At 43.3% G+C, this 19558-nt stretch overlaps 1 protein-coding gene across 6 annotated transcripts in view; it reads left to right on the top strand.

The window, feature by feature from the left end:
• Positions 1 to 2817: 2817 nt before the first annotated feature.
• The window catches only part of sfi1 (SFI1 centrin binding protein), a 151414-nt gene continuing 134673 nt past the window's right edge, over positions 2818 to 19558 (top strand). For 5 of the 6 annotated variants that reach the window (XR_005944702.1, XM_041202035.1, XM_041202037.1 and 2 more), the window contains exons 1-6: positions 2818 to 2927; positions 4915 to 5388; positions 7897 to 8067; positions 14364 to 14435; positions 17116 to 17226; positions 18672 to 18766. Coding sequence is in view for 4 of the 6 variants with exons in the window: in XM_041202035.1 (XP_041057969.1) it covers positions 5282 to 5388; positions 7897 to 8067; positions 14364 to 14435; positions 17116 to 17226; positions 18672 to 18766 (556 nt within the window). In the remaining 2 variants the exon portion in view is untranslated. Of the gene's footprint in view, positions 2928 to 4914; positions 5389 to 7896; positions 8068 to 14363; positions 14436 to 17115; positions 17227 to 18671; positions 18767 to 19558 lie in introns of those variants that run through there. The other variant, XM_041202038.1, reaches the window with a different exon arrangement.

Below are 19558 nucleotides of genomic sequence, written 5' to 3'. Positions count from 1 at the left end.
TGAGTCAATGATTGGGCACATGAACATGAACAGCTTTTCTGGTTCCAGAATGTTTTAATATAGCATTCTTAAAGGAAAGAAAGAAAGATTTGCAATTACATCACACCTTTCAACTATTTCAGAATGGCTGTACTGCACTTTGGGACAATTAAGTGCTTTTGAACTGTATTTACTGTCTTAATGTTGGAAATGCAGCAACTAATTTGCACACTGCAAGCTCCCACAAACAGCATTGTGATAAAAACCAGATAATTTGTTTTTGGTGGGGTTGGTCAAGGGATAAATATTGGCCAGGACACAAGGGATAATTGCCCTGCTCTTCTTCGAAACAGCGTCAAGGGATTTTTGACATCCAGAAAGGGAGCAGACTGGGCCTCGGCTTAATGTCTCATCTGAAAAATGGCACTTCTCACAGTGCAGCACCCCTTTTGTACTGCACTGAAGTTTCAGCCTAGATTTTATGCTCCAGGTTCTGGAATGGGGCCTGAATTAACAAGCCTCTGACTTGAAGTCAGTGTGCTACCACATGATTCCTATTTGAAGTTATGTTGTTCATGTATGAACTCCATTCTCAATAGCAAGGTGTGCTGGCTATAATCGTAAAAAGAGAAAATTCTGGAAATAAACAGGTCAGAATCTGTAAAGAGAAAAGAAAAATATATGTTTTGGATGCATTTCTTCATCAGAACCAGTGTCTTTCATAAATTAGGTCATAGGAACATGAGTAGGTGATTCAGCCACTTGACCCTGTTCTGCTATTCAGATAAGATATCTGCCAATTAGATAATGGATCTATTCCTCAACTCCATTTACTCACCTATGATCCATATCCCTTGATACCCTAATAAAACAAAAATGTATCAATCTTGAAATTTTCAATCGAGTTCCCAGCATCCGCGGCCCTTTGGAGGACAGAGTTCCAGATTTCTATTACTCTGTGAAGAACAGTTTCCGGATCTCACTCGAGTGGCTCAGCTCTAATTTAAAGATTATGTCCCCTTGTCTGGATTTCCAACTGGGGGAAATTGATTCTTGGTATCTACGTATTGAATTCCTTTCTCAGTTAGACCATCCATTAACCTTCTGAACTCATGGGCTACAAACAAAATTTATGCAATCTGTCCTCATAATTTAAGCCCAATGACCATTCTGGTGAATCTGCACAGTACCCCCTCCACATTTCTCTGCTTCAAGGAACATGTATAATTCCTCGGGTGCAACTCCCAAAACTAAGTGCAGAACTTTCTTCAATCTCCACCTGCTTTCATAAGTATCTTACATGAAAAAATACATTAACATTGTATGGTTTTACTGGGATGAGGAAGAAGCTATTTAACCCATACATTTTAACCCATACATATACATCCCAATACTCTCAATTTACTAGTCGAGTATCAAACTGCATTTTGAAAGCTCCTAATATTTTTGTTTCTATGTTCTTGTTGTGCCTGGAAGATAATTGCAAATGTCTATTACCCTTTGAATAAAGCATTTCCCAGCACCTCTTTTAATCCCTTTCTCATTATTTTGATGTTATATCCTCTGGACTGAAGCTATTGTTTTCAGACCCCGCTTCAAACTTTGCAACTGACTCCATCCCTCCCCCTGGCAACAGACTGAGATTAAGCTAGTTTGTTCGCAATCTTGATGTCACAATTGATCCTGAGATGAGTTTACGACCTGACATTCATCCACCTCTATCACACTGTTCGACTTCACCACTGTGTCAGCTCCGCCAATGCTACAACCCTCTGAGATCTAATTCTGGCCTCTTGTGCATTTCCAGTTATAATTGTTCTACCATTTGTGGCCATGGCCTCGGCTCCAAACTCTGGAATTCCTGCTGCACACATCTCTACCTTGCTTTCAGACACCTTAAAATCTACCTCTTTGACCTAGCTTTTGGTCATCTGACCTAATATCTTCTATGTGGTTCTGTGTCATACTTTGTTTTATGATGCTCCTGTGAAGTGCCTTGGGACATGTCATTCAGTTAAAGGTACAACACCAATATAAGTTGTTATTGTTAATTCAATAGGCCTGCTTTACTTTTAAGTAGTATTCTCTTCTTACCTTTCCTATACTTGAGGACCCTCTAAGCAACTTCTCCTTAGCAGGAGAGCTGGAACTTTTCAAATATTTTCTCATAGCCCATCCTTAACACACTTGGGATCATACTTGTTCTTCCAAGCACCCTTCTCACTGTGAATCAACCCTTAAAGTGATGACGAAAACTTAACACAGTCAGCCAAGTGAGATGCGACTTGTACATTTTAAAGTCTCAGCTTCTGCAGATTGCTATTCTGATCTGGATATGTAGCATTCACACTAACAAAAATGATTGTTGATCATTAAGTGTCGGTTTCCAATATCTCAATTTTCTTTTGAGAGACAGATATGTGCATGGCGAATACTGGCCGGGTGCCTGAACTAAAACCCAGGGGCCTTTTTGACCTGGTAAAAATAAATTTTCTTAAATACACTTTTTCCCATTAACATTTTAACCCTAGTGGTGGTGATTAATCTGATAAATTGGCAACTGTATATTTTGCCTTTTCAATTGAGCTGTTGACTAATTTCCCTCCGTATGTCAGCCTTAATTCTAAATGTTATAAACAAGGAGAAGCATCATACATTAATGCACCCTGCACAGCTAGAAATAGGTTTTAAAACACTCAATACCGCAGGTCAGGATGAAAGAGAAGCCACCCCCCGACTCTGTCTGTGATTCCCAGTCGACTCCATCTTGTCTCCCATTCCGGGCTTCTGGCGTCCGGTTGCTATGGTGACGCGACGGCGCGCGCGGCCTGCTGGGAGCGGGAGAAATGGCGGTCGCGAGAACAGCGAAAGTTTGAGAGGGAGGGAGAAAGAAAGAGAGAGAGTGAGCCTCCACACTCAGACCTTGGGGAGGACAGTCTGGTTCAATGGTAATTGTTGGTTTATTTCCGCGTTGATAGATGCGCGACGAGTAAATAAGGTTAAATGCCCAGTTTAACGGAACCGCACCGGCCGTTTGGCAAAGGGTTGGGAACCACGGCCCCCGTCCGACACCCCCTCCCCATCCCCCGTCCGACACCCCCTCCCGCCATCCCTTGAACCCCCCAAAATCCCGCCATCCCCTGAACCCCCCCAAAATCCCGCCATCCCCTGAACCCCCCAAAATCCCGCCATCCCTGAACCCCCCCAAAATCCCGCCATCCCTTGAACCTCCCTAAATCCCGCCATCCCCTGAGCCCCCAATCCCGCCATCCCCTGAACCCCCCTAAATCCCGCCAACCCCTGAACCCCCTCCCGCCATCCCCTGAGCCCCCAATCCCGCCATCCCCTGAACCCCCCTAAATCCCGCCAACCCCTGAACCCCCTCCCGCCATCCCCTGAACCCCCTAAATCCCACCATCCCCTGAACCCCCCCTAAATCCCGCCATCCCCTGAACCCCCCCAAATCCCGCCATCCCCTGAACCCCCCCTAAATCCCGCCATCCCCTGAACCCTCCCATAAATCCCGCCATCCCCTGAACCCCACCACCCCGCCAACCCCTATTCACCCCCCTCTCCCCGGCCATCCCCAAAACACACCCCCACCAACCCCTAAACACCCCCACTGCGCCATCCCTGAAGCCGCCCCATTTTTCGTGCGGCCCCCCCCATCCTTCGCGCGCAGTCCCCCCCTATCCTTCGCGCGCAGTCCCCCCCTATCCTTCGCGCACAGGCCCCCCCATCCTTTGCGCGCAGGCCCCCCCCATCCTTCGCGCGCAGGCCCCCCCCCATCCTTCGCGCGCAGGCCCCCCCATCCTTTGCGCGCAGGCCCCCCCCATCCTTTGCGCGCAGGCCCCCCCCCCATCCTTTGCGCGCAGGCCCCCCCCCATCCTTTGCGCGCAGGCCCCCCCCATCCTTTGCGCGCAGGCCCCCCCATCCTTCGCGCGCAGGCCCCCCCCCATCCTTCGCGCACAGGCCCCCCCATCCTTTGCGCGCAGGCCCCCCCCATCCTTCGCGCGCAGGCCCCCCCTCATCCTTCGCGCGCAGGCCCCCCCCCCATCCTTTGCGCGCAGGCCCCCCCATCCTTTGCGCGCAGGCCCCCCCCATCCTTTGCGCGCACGCCCCCCCCCATCCTTTGCGCGCACGCCCCCCCCCCCCCATCCTTTGCGCGCAGGCCCCCCCCATCCTTTGCACGCAGGCCCCCCCCATCCTTTGCGCGCAGGCCCCCCCATCCTTTGCGCGCAGGCCCCCCCATCCTTTGCGCGCAGGCCCCCCCATCCTTTGCGCGCAGGCCCCCCCATCCTTTGCGCGCACGCCCCCTCCATCCTTTGCGCACACGCCCCCCCATCCTTTGCGCGCATGCCCCCCCATCCTTTGCGCGCACGCCCCCCCCATCCTTCGCGCGCATGCCCCCCCCATCCTTCGCGCGCACGCCCCCCCCATCCTTCGCGCGCATGCCCCCATCGTTCATGTGCGCCATTCTTCCCGCCCCTCCCCCATCTATCCACACCCTCTCGGCCTCCTTCAGATCTCTATTTTCTTCCAGCCCATCCTCTCTACCTTCAACCCCTCCCCATATCCCACACTCCCTCTCCCATTCTTCCACTCCCCCAACCACGTTCCCCTCATTACTATTTGTTTCCCCCATCCTCCTATTCCCCCACCCCCGTCCCCATCCCTGCCCCCCATTCCCTTGTCTACCATCCCACCACAGTGGGTTATTGTTGTCCCAGTAATGAAACACTCATGTGATGGGATGATGTGTTTTAGCAAAATTCATGGTCTTGTGAATGTGTTTATAACCAGAGTTTTGCAAATGTTCTTTTTCTCCGAAGTTGATGCATCTTTAAAAATGTTATGTGTGTTAAGTACAGTTACAAGTTATAAATGGGAAACCAAGAATTCATGCTAAATTTTTGTTCGAACCCTTTTTTGCAGGAGCCCAGGGAGCTTCATTTATTTTGGAATTCAGTAACCTAAAGGACACAGCAGCAAGTAAGCCAAGGAAAGAAGTTACCTACTTGAATTCTTTGAAATATGTACATTTGTTACATCCCTCCCAATACTGGTGGAACTGACACTGATTCTAATGACAAATCATTAACACAAATTCTTTGAGAACACTGTCATGGTCAATCACGTTATTTTTGTGGCTACTTCACGGTAAACATTGTTAAACCCAGAGACCCTTGCTGAAGAACTGACAGCGAACTCCGTGTGCATTGCTGGAAAAAAACATCAGTGATCTTGTCCCAGGACGGTTGATGTTTCATGTTGATATTGTTTCACTCACACATGGAGTCAAATGGATCGGAAGACAAATAAAATTACTTCAAGCTCTGCAAAGAATTCAATCAGAAAGGACTTGGGAATGAAGAAAGGGGATCACTTGTTGAAGAAAGATCATCGAAAGTAAGTTTTAAAAAACATTAGATGAAAGACACATTTCACTCCAATGATCCATGAGGATGCTAGAATTATAGAATTGATTACAGCGTGGAAGGAGGCCATTCAGCCTGTCACATCCATGTCAGCCCTTTGTAAAAGCTAATCAGCTCGCCCTGCTCCCCTACCTTTTCCCCATACTCCTGCAATTTTTTTCTCTTCAGATATTTATCAAATACCCTTTTGAAAGCTTTTGAAGTAACCTCCACATCAGGTAGTACATTCCAGATCCTAAACACATGCTTAAAGTTTTTTCTCTTGTCATTCCCGGTTCTTTGACCAATCACTTAAACCAGTTTCTATGGGTTCTTGACGCTTCTGTCGATGGGGACAGTTTATCCTTGTTTACTGTATCCAGATCCCTTATGCTTTTGAGCACCTTCTGAATCAGTAAACTATAATTTATTTGACCCGGGATAATTCTATGCATGCCTATACCATACAGGGTCACTCATTTAGGCCTAAGGAAGAGTATAGGAATCTGGAAACCATAGTTCATGAAACAATGACATGAGGCCATATCAAAATGAAATGTATGTTGGGATGTAGAGATCAGGTAGTTAAATATAAACATGCAATCCTTACCTGTTAAGCCCTTGATTTGGCTGTGCCCAGTTATTCATGTAGTGTAGTAAGCAAAGTCCCTTGAGAAAGTGGTGTGGGCCAGCAGTATGATATCTAGTTTTAAAAGTCTTTATTATCAGGATAGGTTCAAGGACTTTGAGGTTATATGGTTATGGTCTTTGAAATGATGGGAATAGATTCTTGGGAGGTTTATTTGAGCTGGGTAGGGAGGAGAGGACTGAGGAATCAGTACAAAATAAGGAAGTAGAGAATTAGGTTAGACATTGGTGAACTGTTCAGGAGGGAGTTGTGAATCTTTGGATAAGCGACTAAGAGCAAGTGCAGAGAGCATCCCTTAAAGTGGAAGACATCTTGAGATATGGAGGTAATGTTGGTTAGCTGTGACAAATGATATCTGGAGCTTCCTGCATTGTGTTCAGTGGTTGGTGAGGAATTTCTAAGAGTACTATTCCTAAATTAGCCTCTTTTTTTTTCTCCTTAGTTCTCTCAGGAGATTGTATTAAGTTGACAGTAAGCCAGGGTGCACTATGTCTGCATGGCACGTGTGAGGTGGATCAGTTGATTTTTTTTCTAGACATTTTTGTACGATCTGTTGCCTTGATCAGTGTGGGATTTAGGTATCAATGTTGGGGTTGGAGTGGTATGTTGGTGACAGTGATTAACATGCAATCTGAGTTGGCTGCTGGCCTATTTTGGTTGTAAGGCTGCAAAATCTGGACCACTGTGTTCTTGTGATTCCTGGACTGGGTAATTGGCTCATCATTAAACATTCCCAGGTCATGATAAGGTGCAGAGGAAAGCATCCTTTGTTATCTTCTACTGTTCTAATTGTATAGTTCAATCCCAGAAGAACAACTCTTAATGCCCGAAGTGACACTTCTTCATTGCCAAACCTGTCCTCTGCAAGATGAACAATTTATCGCAGATGACCACTGAACTGGGGTAGTGTTTGGCTATGGGTCTGTATTTTCTATGATCTAAGTTGAGTTTAACCAAGCTCATTTCACCAAGAACCTTGCTAGTCTCTCCTACCAAAAAACTGTTGAGGCTGAGCCCTACTCTTGCTCCAATGTTTGCTTATAGATAATAGAGAAGATTTTCAGGCAGTTAAACTTAGATTTTGATCAGAGGCAGAGGACAGTATCCAATAAATGACACCACCCAACTCCATCCTGAAATCTCTGTATTTGTGCTCATATAGGTGGTTCAGCAACAAGGAGATGGTGGCCTAGTAGCCATGTCACTGGACTAGTAATCCAGAGGCCCAGGCCAATGCCCTGGGGATAATTTCAAACCCCACCATGTCAGCTGGTGAAATTTAGATTCAATGAGTTGAACTTATTAATAAAAATCTTGAACTGAAGGCTAGTCTCAAATGATGCCTATCATCAATTGTGTAAAAACCCATCTGGTTCATTTCCTCCCTTCAGGGAAGGAAATTTGTTGTCCTTACCTGACCAGGCCTACATATAACTCCAGACCCACAACAATGTGATTGACTTTTAACTGCCCTCTGCAATGGCCTAGCAAGCCACTTAGTTGTACCAAATGGTTACAGAGACTGCCGTGGTTCAAGGAGGTGGCTTACTATCATAATCTCAAGGGAAATTAGGGATGGGTAACAAATATTGGCTTTGTTAGCAATGCCTGTGTCCCATGAAAGAATTTAAACAAATCAGTGTGACCTGAGGCAATTCATCGCACTGGTAAGCTGGTGCCATTTTGGCAGAAACCTAATACAATTAATTACTTGTAGGTGACCTTGGCTGAGAAATAACTAAAACAGGTTGTTTCAGTTTCTTGTTGACTGCTATGGTTCTGGAGATTGGTTGTGAAGTTACTTGTTATGTTTCTGTAAGATCGACACTGCTCTGTTCTTTGTTTCCCCAGTGCTGTGACGGTGGGACCTCCAGTGAACACTCAGCTTCCCAAAAGTACATCCCAGGAACATTCCATAAAGCATGGTGGGACTAATGTACATTGTGTCAAAAAGAGCTTGATCCCTTACAGAGTGAATTACACCTGGAACAGAGGTGGGCGATTGAAGGAACTCTGCATTAGGTAATGTTTGCAGTTAGTGAATGCTGAAAGACTGCTGTTCTATTTTAGAGGTCCAATACTTATATCCAAAATGTAGTTCATGCAAAAGAACATTAAAAGAAGCAAGGATGGGAAAAGATTATTTGGGCTATTTGGCATCTGATTGGTGTGATTCAAAAGGCAATCCTTTTGCCTCTAGCCCCTTCCTTGGTAAATTATTACAAACATTTATTATGTGTAAAGAATTTGTTCCTGATTGTTCTATTGTCAATTTGCATCTATCATCATACCAGCTCTGGTTATCTGACCCTTCTTCATAGACTTTGTTGCTCTTTGATCCTTTTCAATTTCACCTTCATCCATGGATGAATTCCAGATGTAAGAAATGCAATCTAAAGTAGTTCTTTATATCAACCAGATGAAATTGTTGTTCAAACCTGGTCAGTCTTCCATCTAAGATGGATCCAAATTAACTCCCGGTAGAGATTTTTGCCCTGAAACTACATGGAGAAATACTTCCAATAGAAATGGTGAACCTCCAGAAAACAGTATCCTTAACATTTCTTCTCTCTACACCAGTTGAATTGAAGACTCATTGTGGGAGTTCCTATTGTTCTTTACTGGGGTTTCAAAACTGTTGACCTCTATTTTAGAGGTCCAATACTTATATCCAAAATGTAGTTCATGCAAAAGAACATTAAAAGAAGCAAGGATGGGAAAAGATTATTTGGGCTATTTGGCATCTGATTGGTGTGATTCAAAAGGCAATCTTTTTGCCTCTAGGTTTTCCTTTCCTCCTGAAGCCCACAGAATTTTAAAATGTGTTGTCAACTGACAACTGCACCTTCAACTCACCTGAGTTCTTAATTACTCTTTTCAGCTTTACTGGTGTTCCATGCTCTTGGCACTTCACCTAGTTTTCTCAATTTTATGAGGTGAGAGACCTTCTAGTTTGCCTGCTGCATACAATTGCTGACCTGCATCATGACACCATAGGAGATGATTTCCCCGCAATCTGTGTATTGCAATTGTTAATGGGTTTGTGATTTTGATACACATTGTCCAGAGAAAATCTTTGACTCCAATCTTAATGCCACGTGGATATAAATTTGTCAGGTCACATTTCGAGTATTTGCTTTGGCACTCCATTATAAAAGCATATTTGGGCCACTAGTCGAGATCCACTGAAATACCAGGGATGGAAAGCTTCAAGTAGGTTTGAAAGGTAAATGATGGAATATTGTTTCCTTTAGTTGATTGAATCCATAACAAGGGGGCATGAAATTGTTTTGATGCAGGGAGTACATTATCTTAAGTAGCTAAAGCTACCTTTGAGAGGTTAGATAAACGCTTGAAGAAAGGGTGCGGTTGGAAGAGTAAAGAGATGAGAATAGAGCAGTTTGGGCCTATGCACTGGAGCGATAGCTGAATGATCTTGCTCTATGCTATAATCTTTGTTGATCTATGCAATAATCAGAATTTGAATTGTAACCATATCCAGTGAATAGATCTCTGGGGGAAAAAAATCTGATGAGTTGAGTAGCCAGTACTTCAGGAAGGTGTGTTGGCGTGCCTCCTGTTTGGCATTGTAATCGACTGTATCCTGCACAGAGCTCTATCATTCACACACTGGACTCGAGTGCACTGGCTGCAACACATTAGCCTAGAGAGCCTCTCTTACTAAATTCTGATTGAGTAGGGCTTTAATAAAAAGGCCAACTATCATTGCATTTTTTTTTACTAAACCATATTTTATGACACATATATTGAAGAACGGAGAATTGGTTTCTACGTTTAATAGATCCATGTTAAAATACAATAGGAAGCTCCTGTGATTTGCTTGTTGTATAACGCCCATCCTATGCAATAAGTTTCTTGTATAAAATGCAGTTGTTATTGCACTGGGAGTTCAAGGTGTCAAGCACTGATTAATTCGAATTCTAAATTCCACCACTAAATTTAAAACGTTATATATCAATCTTATACAAGAGGGCAGATTTAGAATTTTAGACATAAGCGCAGATCACCCTGAAAGATCGGATTAGAAATGTGTTCTAATTTTTGGCCCATGCTATGCCATGTAATCAGGTGGGAAAGTACCAGGTTTGATGATTGTGCCTTGGACTGAAATTTTAGTGTTGCCATTTGCTATAAACTCTGTTATGGAGAAGGATAATTCAGCAAAGCTGCCTCCCAATGAATGACCATCTGCTCGAAAGTGTGTGTGTGGATATCAGATGGACAGAAACAGGATTGGCTGCAATTTATTCCATGAACAGCACGCCAACACTCAGCAGGCTCAGACATGATGAGTAGAGGTCGTTTCTCGGAAGCCGGTCATTACCTCTTTTTCCCTCACCCTGGCCCACCCCTGAACAATTTGCCCAAATGCCTTCTCCGCAAGTTTTGAAATTAGCTGTCACGAAGGCATTTCTCTTTCAGTGTTTTCCTCCCTCAATGTCGTCTGGACAATGATCAGGCTAATTTTTTTCCTTCCTATGTCAGGGATGCTGATGCCAACTGTAGCATGTCTATCATCTGCTTCCTCAACACAAACTGAGGACAAAATCACTGACCTTCCTGGTCTGTTTGGTTCAATTAATGTCTGAATGAATTCACCAAGCCATTGTAGGGGCGGGAGTTTAAAAATGCTCCAGTCACCACATCTCACCTGTGTTTTTAACCTGAAGACCCACCCTGCTTGAACTGCAACATAGCTGCTACTTTATAGCTTAACTCTACAGTATATAATGTGTTGCAAAACATTTATTTATTTTTCAGTTGAGATGGCCAGTCATCATGCCACCCGTTAACTAGGTGTCGCATCATTCATGGGATTTTCTCCCACTGGTTGTAAATAGTTGATGCGTCACAAGAACATATGAGCAGGAGTAGACCATATGGCCTGTTGAGTTTGCTCTGCCATTCAATGATCGTGGCTAATCTTGGACTTCAATTCTGCTTTCCTGCCCGCTGCCCACATCCCTTGATTCCCTGAGAGACCAAAAATCTGTCTATCTCAACCTTAAATATAGTCAATGATGGGGTAGTAAATTCCAAAGATTCACAACCCTTTGAGTGAATAAATTTCGCCTCATCTCAGTTCTAAATGATCAAACTCTTCTCTGGAGACTGTGCCCCCATTGTTTTCAATTCCCCAGCCAGTGGAAACACCCTCTCAGTATCTCCCTTGTCAAGCACCTTCAGAATCTTGGGCTCAATGGCATCATCTTTCATTCTTCTTAACTCCAGTGGGTAGATGCTGAGTTTACTCAGCCTCTCATCATAGGACAACCCTTTCATTCCATGAAACCAATCCAGTAAATCTTTGCTATACTGCCTCCAATCCTTCAATATGGAAACCAAACTTACACACAGTATTCCAGGTGTGGTCTCACGAAAACTGTGTGCAATTGAAGCAAGACTTCTTTATTTCTGTACTCCAATTCCCTTGCAATAAAGGCCAAAATGCCATTTGCCTTCCTAATTGCTTGCAGCATCTGTGTGCTGACTTCGCGTTCCTTGTACGAGCATACCCAAGTTGCCCTGAGCATCAGTGTTTCACGCTAATGAAAATATATTCTCTTTTTTTATTCTTAGGAGCAAAGTGAACGTCCTCACACTTCCCACAGCATACACCATCTGCCACCTTGTTGCCCACTCATTTAACCTGTCTTTATCTCTTTGAAGCCTTTCTGTGTCCTCCTTACACCTGCCATTTCCACATAGCTTTGTATTGTCAGCAAACTTAGTATCTAGGAGACTGTTACAGGCTTATCTCCAAGAGGCAGAGCACTGATGTCTTCTGGTGTCCCACAGGGGCCTGTACTGGGGCCTCAACATTTTATGATTTACATCAATGACTTAGATGAGGGGGGTGAAGACATGGCAGCTAAATTTGCAGATGACACAAAGGTAGGTTGGAAAGTATGTTGTGAAGAGGACATGAGGTTGCAGATGGATATAGATAGGTTGAGTGAGTAGGCAAAGATCTTGAGTTTAGTGTGGGAAAATGCGAAGCTGTTCACTTTGGCAAGAAGAACAAAATATCAGAGTATTACTTTAATGGAGAATGGCTGCATAATTCTGAGGTGCAGAGGGATCTAAGTGTTCCAGTACATGAGTCACAAAAAGTTGGAATGCAGATACAGCAAGTAATTAAGCAGGCTAACGGAATGCTTAAAAACAAAAAACTGCGGATGCTGGAAATCCAAAACAAAAGCAGAACTACCTTGAAAAACTCAGCAGGTCTGGCAGCATCGGTAGAGAAGAAAAGAGTTGACGTTTCGAATCCTCATGACCCTTCAGCAGAACTGGTTGAATCCAAGGAGAGGGGTGAAATATAAGCTGCTTTAAGGTGGGGGGATGGGTGGATGTTGGGTTGGGGGGAGAGAAGTGGAGGGGGATGGTGTGGTTGTAGGGACAAGCAAGTAGTGATAGGAGCAGATAATCAAAAGATGTCACAGTCAAAAGAACACAGGAGTTGAAGTTGGTGATATTATCTAAACGAATGTGCTAATTAAGAATGGATGGTAGGGCACTCAAGGTATAGCTCTAGTGGGGGTGGGGGGACATAAAAGATTTAAAAATAATGAAAATAGGTGGGAAAAGAAAAATCTATATAAATTATTGGAAAAAACAAAAGGAAGGGGGAAGAAACAGAAAGAGGGTGGGGATGGAGGAGGGAGGTCAAGATCTAAAGTTGCTGAATTCAATATTCAGTCCGGAAGGCTGTAAAGTGCCTAGTCGGAAGATGATTCCTTCAGTTTGCATTGGGCTTCACTGGAACAATGCAGCAAGCCAAGGACAGACATTTGGGCAAGAGAGCAGGGTGGAGTGTTAAAATGGCAAGCGACAGGGAGGTTTGGGTCATTCTTGCGGACAGACCGCAGGTGTTCTGCAAAGCGGTCGCCCAGTTTACGTCTGGTCTCTCCAATGTAGAGGAGACCACATTGGGAGCAACGAATGCAGTAGACTAAGTTGGGGGAAATGCAAGTGAAATGCTGCTTCACTTGAAAGGAGTATTTGGGCCCTTGGACAGTGAGGAGAGAGGAAGTGAAGGGGCAGGTGTTGCATCTTTTGCGTGGGCATGGGGAGGTGCCATAGGTGGGGGTTGAGGAGTAGGGGGTGATGGAGGAGTGGACCAGGGTGTCCCGGAGGGAGTGATCCCTACGGAATGCTGCTGGGGGGGGTGAAGGGAAGATGGTTTGGTGGTGGCATCATGCTGGAGTTGGCGGAAATGGCGGAGGATAATCCTTTGAATGCGGAGGCTGGTGGGGTGATAAGTGAGGACAAGGGGGACCCTATCATGTTTCTGGGAGGGAGGAGAAGGTGTGATGCGTGGGAGATGGGCCGGACACACTTGAGGGCCCTGTCAACAACCGTGGGTGGAAAAAATGGAATGCTATCCTTTGTTATGAGAGGGATTGAACATAAAAGTAAGGATGTTATGCTTCAGTTACACAGGGCATTGGTGCATCGGCACCTCGAATACTTGTGTGAAGTTTTGGTCTCCTTATTTAAGGGAGGATGTAAATGCATTGGAGGCGGTTCAAAGGAGGTTTACTAGATTGATACATGGAATGAGTGGGTTGTCTTATGAGGAAAGGTTGGACAGACTGGGCTTGTTTCCACTGGAGTTTAGAAGAGTGAAAGGTGATTTCATTGAAGTATACAAGATCCTGAATGATCTTGACAAGGTGAACGTCAAAAGGATGTTTCCTCTTGTGGGTGAGTCCAGAACTAGGGGGCACTGATTTAAAATCAGGGATTGCTCTTTAAGGACAGAGATGCGAAATTTTTTCTGAGAGTTGTGCGACTTTGGAATGCTTTGCCTCAGAAGGTGGTGGAGGCGGGATCATTGAATATTTTTAAGGCAGAGGTAGATCGATTCTTGTTGGGCAAGGGAATCAAAGGTTATTGGGGTTAGATGAGAATGTGGAAATCGAAACACAAGAGGATCAGCCATGATCTTATTGAAAGGCAGAGCAGACTTGAAGGGCCAAATTGTCTATTCCTGTTGCTATTTCTTGCGTTCTTAAGAGTGACACAATAGAAATGTGCCAAGGGATTTGAATTTCGGTCCCTTCCTGCCCCAGTGTGGGGAGCTGGTAGAAATTGCAATCCTTCCAACCTCACGAATTTATCACTGGTTTCCCAGCATCATGTACAGATTTTCAGCCAATGCTTCAAGGTATTCTTTCAAGTTCTGTCAACCCAGATCAATATTTTGCCCAAAATCATATGCTCAAAGAATTTTATGTTCCTGACCTTGTAAGAAAACTATGCCGATTGGTAATGTTGTCTTCTTATCCCAGGCACCTTGTGAGAAAGTTCTTGCATTTGTGGACACGGAAGACATTTGGGAGAATCCTTCCATCCAAAGCTAGGTGAGTTACAATTTAGTTTTCTTCTGTATCTTTTTGAAGATGGGCGCAGAATGTTATGTTGCATGCAGAAATCCTAATTCTAAAGTGATGTTAATGACTGTATCTTATTGATATATGAGAAAAATTGCATAAATGGGTAGCTGCATTTCAAAATTACATTGTGACAGAAACAACATTGCCATGTCTCAAACATAAATTTCTCTGCAGTATGTTATTTTTGAATCTAAATGGAATAATATGACTTTTAAAATCGGAGTTCAGTTAGCTGTGGCTGAGGTGTTAGGGTAGAAAAACAATGTCTAAAATTGTCTAGAAACATCCACATTTTCAGGGCCAGTTTGCAGCAAAGGTATTACCCCTAAGGTAATTACATCAGAAATTACTTCACTTCTTTGAAACGTTCTGCTAGTTTGCACTGAATGAAATATGAAAGGGAGGCAGGTTCAGCATTCGTAACAACTTGCTGTTTTTATCTGGGGAAACAAGTTCCGGTCAGTAAATGTCTCCACTCTGAGAGAAAATATTCTCTGCATTTTTACTTGGTGTAATAGAACCCTGTTAGAAATCCCCATATCCTTTCCAAAAAGATCTCGTTGCACAATTCTCTAATCTGCTGCTGGAGATGTCAATAAAGGATCAGTATTTTTCAGTTCGTGGATATTGATCTTGGGGATGAAACTAACTGAACTGTTTTCAAAAATAGTTGGCACAGATAGCAATGGAGTCAATGGCTTCCTTCTGTTCTGTCCTATTCTCCTCCTCCTCCTCCAGGTCCCATCCCCTAAGAGGGTGTAGGTGACAATGGACTTCCAATGGATTGGTCCATGATTATGCTTGGTGAAGTACTGCAGTGGTTTGTCATTGCCTTCTGCAGCATGACTGACCAGGAAACACTCCCACTCTTATTGCCTGCCATCAGGGGTATTGGAAGGATTTACAGGCTGGTAATCAACTGGCCATGTTATGAATACACCTTCCATGACCATCAGGTGGGCTGAATGGCCTCCTTTGCTCTTGTATCGTATGACGATACACATAGATTTTTCTATGTGAAATGACAAGTAGTTATCAGTTGTGTAACTCTGGCTGGAGCCACTCCCTTGTCCAGGGTTACTGGGCCTGTTGCCATTTGTCAGCTACTGCCTGAGCTGAAATCAACTAACTCAATAGAGATCAAATCCAGGATCATCCAGTGTGGCCTAGTTTCACGCTAGACAGTGTAGCAGCCAGCTGAACCGCTGGAGTATCAATGACTTTTAAGCATTTTTCTCCCACCCACAGCTGTTAAGGCAAATGAGCTGCTTTCAGACCAACCTTATACTGCTGTAAAACTTGGTACAAGCAACAAGTGTTATGACTGTGTCCAATGCCCCCTTCCACCCTTGACTTCACTTTATACCAGTGACAGAATGGTTCACTTTGTTACAAATGCAGGGCTTGAGCCACTGTGCCACCAACTTCAGTGTTTCTAAATTAAATACATTTGTTTAAAAATCAGTCCAGATGAAATGCTGAATTGGAAATTCATTGCTTAGCTGGATGCTGGTATGGTGTTACAACATTTAGACTGGGCTTTAGTAACCTTTTAGTAGGTCTCTTTTGTGCCATCTCTCCAAATCCAGAATTGGCTTTGCATTGGTGCTGATCAGGTGTTTACTGTCTGTTGCTAGCTGAATGAGGTGCAGGCTCATTATTATCATAGAAGAGCAGATGAAGTTAATTTGTTTCCATAGTGTGATTTGGGCATAGAATCATGTGGCTATTGAGACAGAGACTGAAAATAATAAAGAATAGTCAACACAAATCTCAAAAGGGAATGTCATGCTGGAGCTGGAGCAGCCTTATTGAATTGTTTGAAGAATGAATAAAAGGTAGCCAAGGCTAATATAGTAGATGTAATATACTTGGATTTTGAAAAAGCCACCAGTGAATTACAACACTGCAGATTCTTGATGAGAACATGTGCTGTCGGGACAAGTAGCAAAATGGATAGCAAGCCGGCTACAAAACATATAACAATAGGTGTTAACTTTAGTTACTCAGATACTAACTCAGGTGGGAAGTGGTGTTCTACGAGGATTGGTGCTGGAACCACTGTTGTTCACAATTTACATGAATGATTTGGACTTGGGAATCGGAATTGCAATTTCAAAACTTGTGGATGACACCCAATTGGGAGTGGTTGCGTGGGTATTTATAATTAACATTATGGAAGACTGCGACAAAATACATGATGTTAATATTGCAGAATGTGTGTGTGTAAATAGCAAATTAATTTCAATGCAGGTAAAGTATGAGATGATGCATTTTAGTTGGAAAATTAAGGAAGCCATGTCATTTTTGAAAAATAAGTCTAACCAGGGTAAAGGAGCGAAGAGATCTATAGGCATGTATTCACAAATCATTAAAAGTAGTAATGCAAGCTAACAAAGCCATAAAGATGCAAATAAAATACGGGTTTGTTTGTAGAGGGAAACGATTGTGAAAAGCTATTAGAAAGGCAAATAGTATGTCAGCCTTTTTTTGAAACCAAGTTGACATATAAGAGTAAGGAAGTCTTGCTACCATTATATAGGGCTTTGTAAGGCCACTTAAATTTTAATAAACATTTTTGTAATGAAACTTCAATAGTCATTAAGAGCTGCTGGCTTTTCAAAATACATGGTTTTCCTTTTGCCAGATCCCACTACTGTCATGCAGTATTGAGTAAAGCATTTGATGAATGGAAGGAGCAATGGTGGAGTGTGAGAATAGAATGGAAACTGATGGTTCGAGCGGACTGTCACTACAGGTAGTTGTTTTTTATGCTCTTCATCCATCCTAGCTAGGATACAGTCTCACAAGTGCTAAATGTTCCCCTGATATCTCATCCAAATGGCAGAAAAATATCAATGACATTGCCAATCCTGTCCTTCTTTTCACATAAGTGTGCACTCCCAGAGGGATTTCTGAATAGTGAACAAGAACAGGAACCTTGGCTAATGAGGACAGTCGCAAAGCCTGAGATCATCTGACTCAATGTACCTGATTCTTCAAGTGAAATAATTTTCCTAATGTGTTTTATATATTATGCGGTATGTTGTTTTAAAAGCTGTGTTTATTACCACTGAGATGCAGCCTGCTGGAAAACCAACTGCCCTGATTGAACTTTGACCATTTAACTGACAAAGCAAACTAACTGGTGCTAAAAATGCATGTATGCAGATTACTTCACAAAATAAGTTTTATATAATGTTGCTGTCTTTTATTTTTCCCTTTTATAAAGATTTAATCTCTTGCTCAGGTGCAGTTTCATACATGCAATCAGCCCTTTGGTACCTCATCAAGTGGTCCTTCATATGTAAGCCAGGACTGTGAGCACAGTTAAATTGCTTGGACATGGAGGGCATCACAGCTATGCCAGATCCTATTGTCCTCTGGTGTATGGGTGAGAGAGAGAGAGAAAAGAGGAGAGAATACCCATACATGCATACACATCATGCACTTTCCAGTAGGATTCACTGGACAGTGATCAGTAAAGAAACCCTGAGAGTTGGCCTCATTGACGCTATCTAGTCCAGGGTTATCGAGGCCAACAGTACCAACCCTCCCATGCTTAATTCAGCACAGACTGGGGATTGAACCGAAACTGTTTCCAGTCTGTATGCTTTAGTTTTACTCTGGTCATTGCATTTAACAACTGATCTAAAGGATTTGGGGCTACACAGCAGCATTTTCATTTCATGACACTTCGCTATCATGCATAAGTTGGTATATGACGCCTGACCTTGGCTTGCTATGGCAGCAGAGTTCTTTTCTAAATTACTGAATTGAATATTGAATGACCGAAGTAATAAAAGCTTGATGTAGCAAACCACCATGCTGATCAAACATTCCAGGTTTCATCTCCAATTTTTAGCTGAGTTAGCTATTCTCATGCCGAGCAGCAGAAGCAGTGTACCACTCTCCCAGGTCAGAGAAGAAAGTTTTGAGGGAACTTAGCCATGGTTTTTGGGAGGTGCATGTGGATTTTGGAGAAGTATAGAATTTGTGTAAGATTTGGATGTCACACAATGGATTAACCGTTATGGATGTTGACCTCGCAAGGTAGCAAAATGCAGTCATTGCCTGGAACTGTACTCCAGAATGAGTCAGGAACTTGTATCTTGATGAGAAGTGAGAATGGTAGCAAGAGAACTTGATGTGAAATTGAAGGTCTATTCGTTTCTGTAATGTCCACATTCCTGCCTGTAACAGGTATCATAAATATAATCAAACGTGGAGAGCCTGGCAGACGTACATCCTTCAACAGCAGAGGAAGAAAGCAAAATACAGGATGGCAGTTTCACACGGTATGAGATGGAGATGCTCATAATTGATGAATTAGCCTGGTTAACCTCCATTTTTAGATGAAAAATAATGCTGGCTTGTTCTGAACTGAACCTGACCAGCATTCCAATCTAAAAAGCCCCTTGATCAAGATCTTTGGAGATCTTGGGCAGTGTTTACTTGTTGCGATCAGTGAGTGACCAATGAAAAGGATACGTTAGTTTAAGCAATGCTGTAACTCTTTCAAGTACAAACATGTTTCCATCTGTTCCTATTCAGATGAAGTTACATTTGTTTCATAGTTTGCCATTGTGAGATTTGAACTCTTGATCTTGGGGTTACAAGCCCAGTACCATAACCACTTGGCGCTAGCAGCCAACTAAAGGGCCATAATTTGCTGTCAAAATAACACTGAGCTAATGGCTCTTGCCTTTACTTATGTTCAAATGGTTAAGCAACTTCAGGTGAGAAGCGCAGTTAAATACAAATATTCTAAAGTTGCTGTCCTAGTTGTGCTGCTCTGCCATCAACCTATCCAAAATGCCATCTCACTGCCTGCCTCACCATGGAAATGCATTGAATAACAAAGTTGCTGTCTTAGCCTGGTAGATATAAAATAAACCCACCACAGAAAGTTAAGTCTTGACCGTTTTATTCCAAGCATCCTGTTAACTATGTAATTAGTGTTAATTATGCCAGTCAATCTCTGGCACTGAAAATTAACTATTACAGGTGTGAATTCTCATTCTTTTAAGTTTTTATTGTTGGAGATGTTAGAAATGTAAATTTGAAGCATGGCAGGGCATCTCAATATT

This window comes from Carcharodon carcharias, chromosome 13 (genome assembly GCF_017639515.1).
Source record: "Carcharodon carcharias isolate sCarCar2 chromosome 13, sCarCar2.pri, whole genome shotgun sequence".
NCBI lineage: Eukaryota > Metazoa > Chordata > Chondrichthyes > Lamniformes > Lamnidae > Carcharodon > Carcharodon carcharias.
Note: the sequence above shows the minus strand (reverse complement) of the source record. Positions and strands in the feature narration are given on the sequence as shown.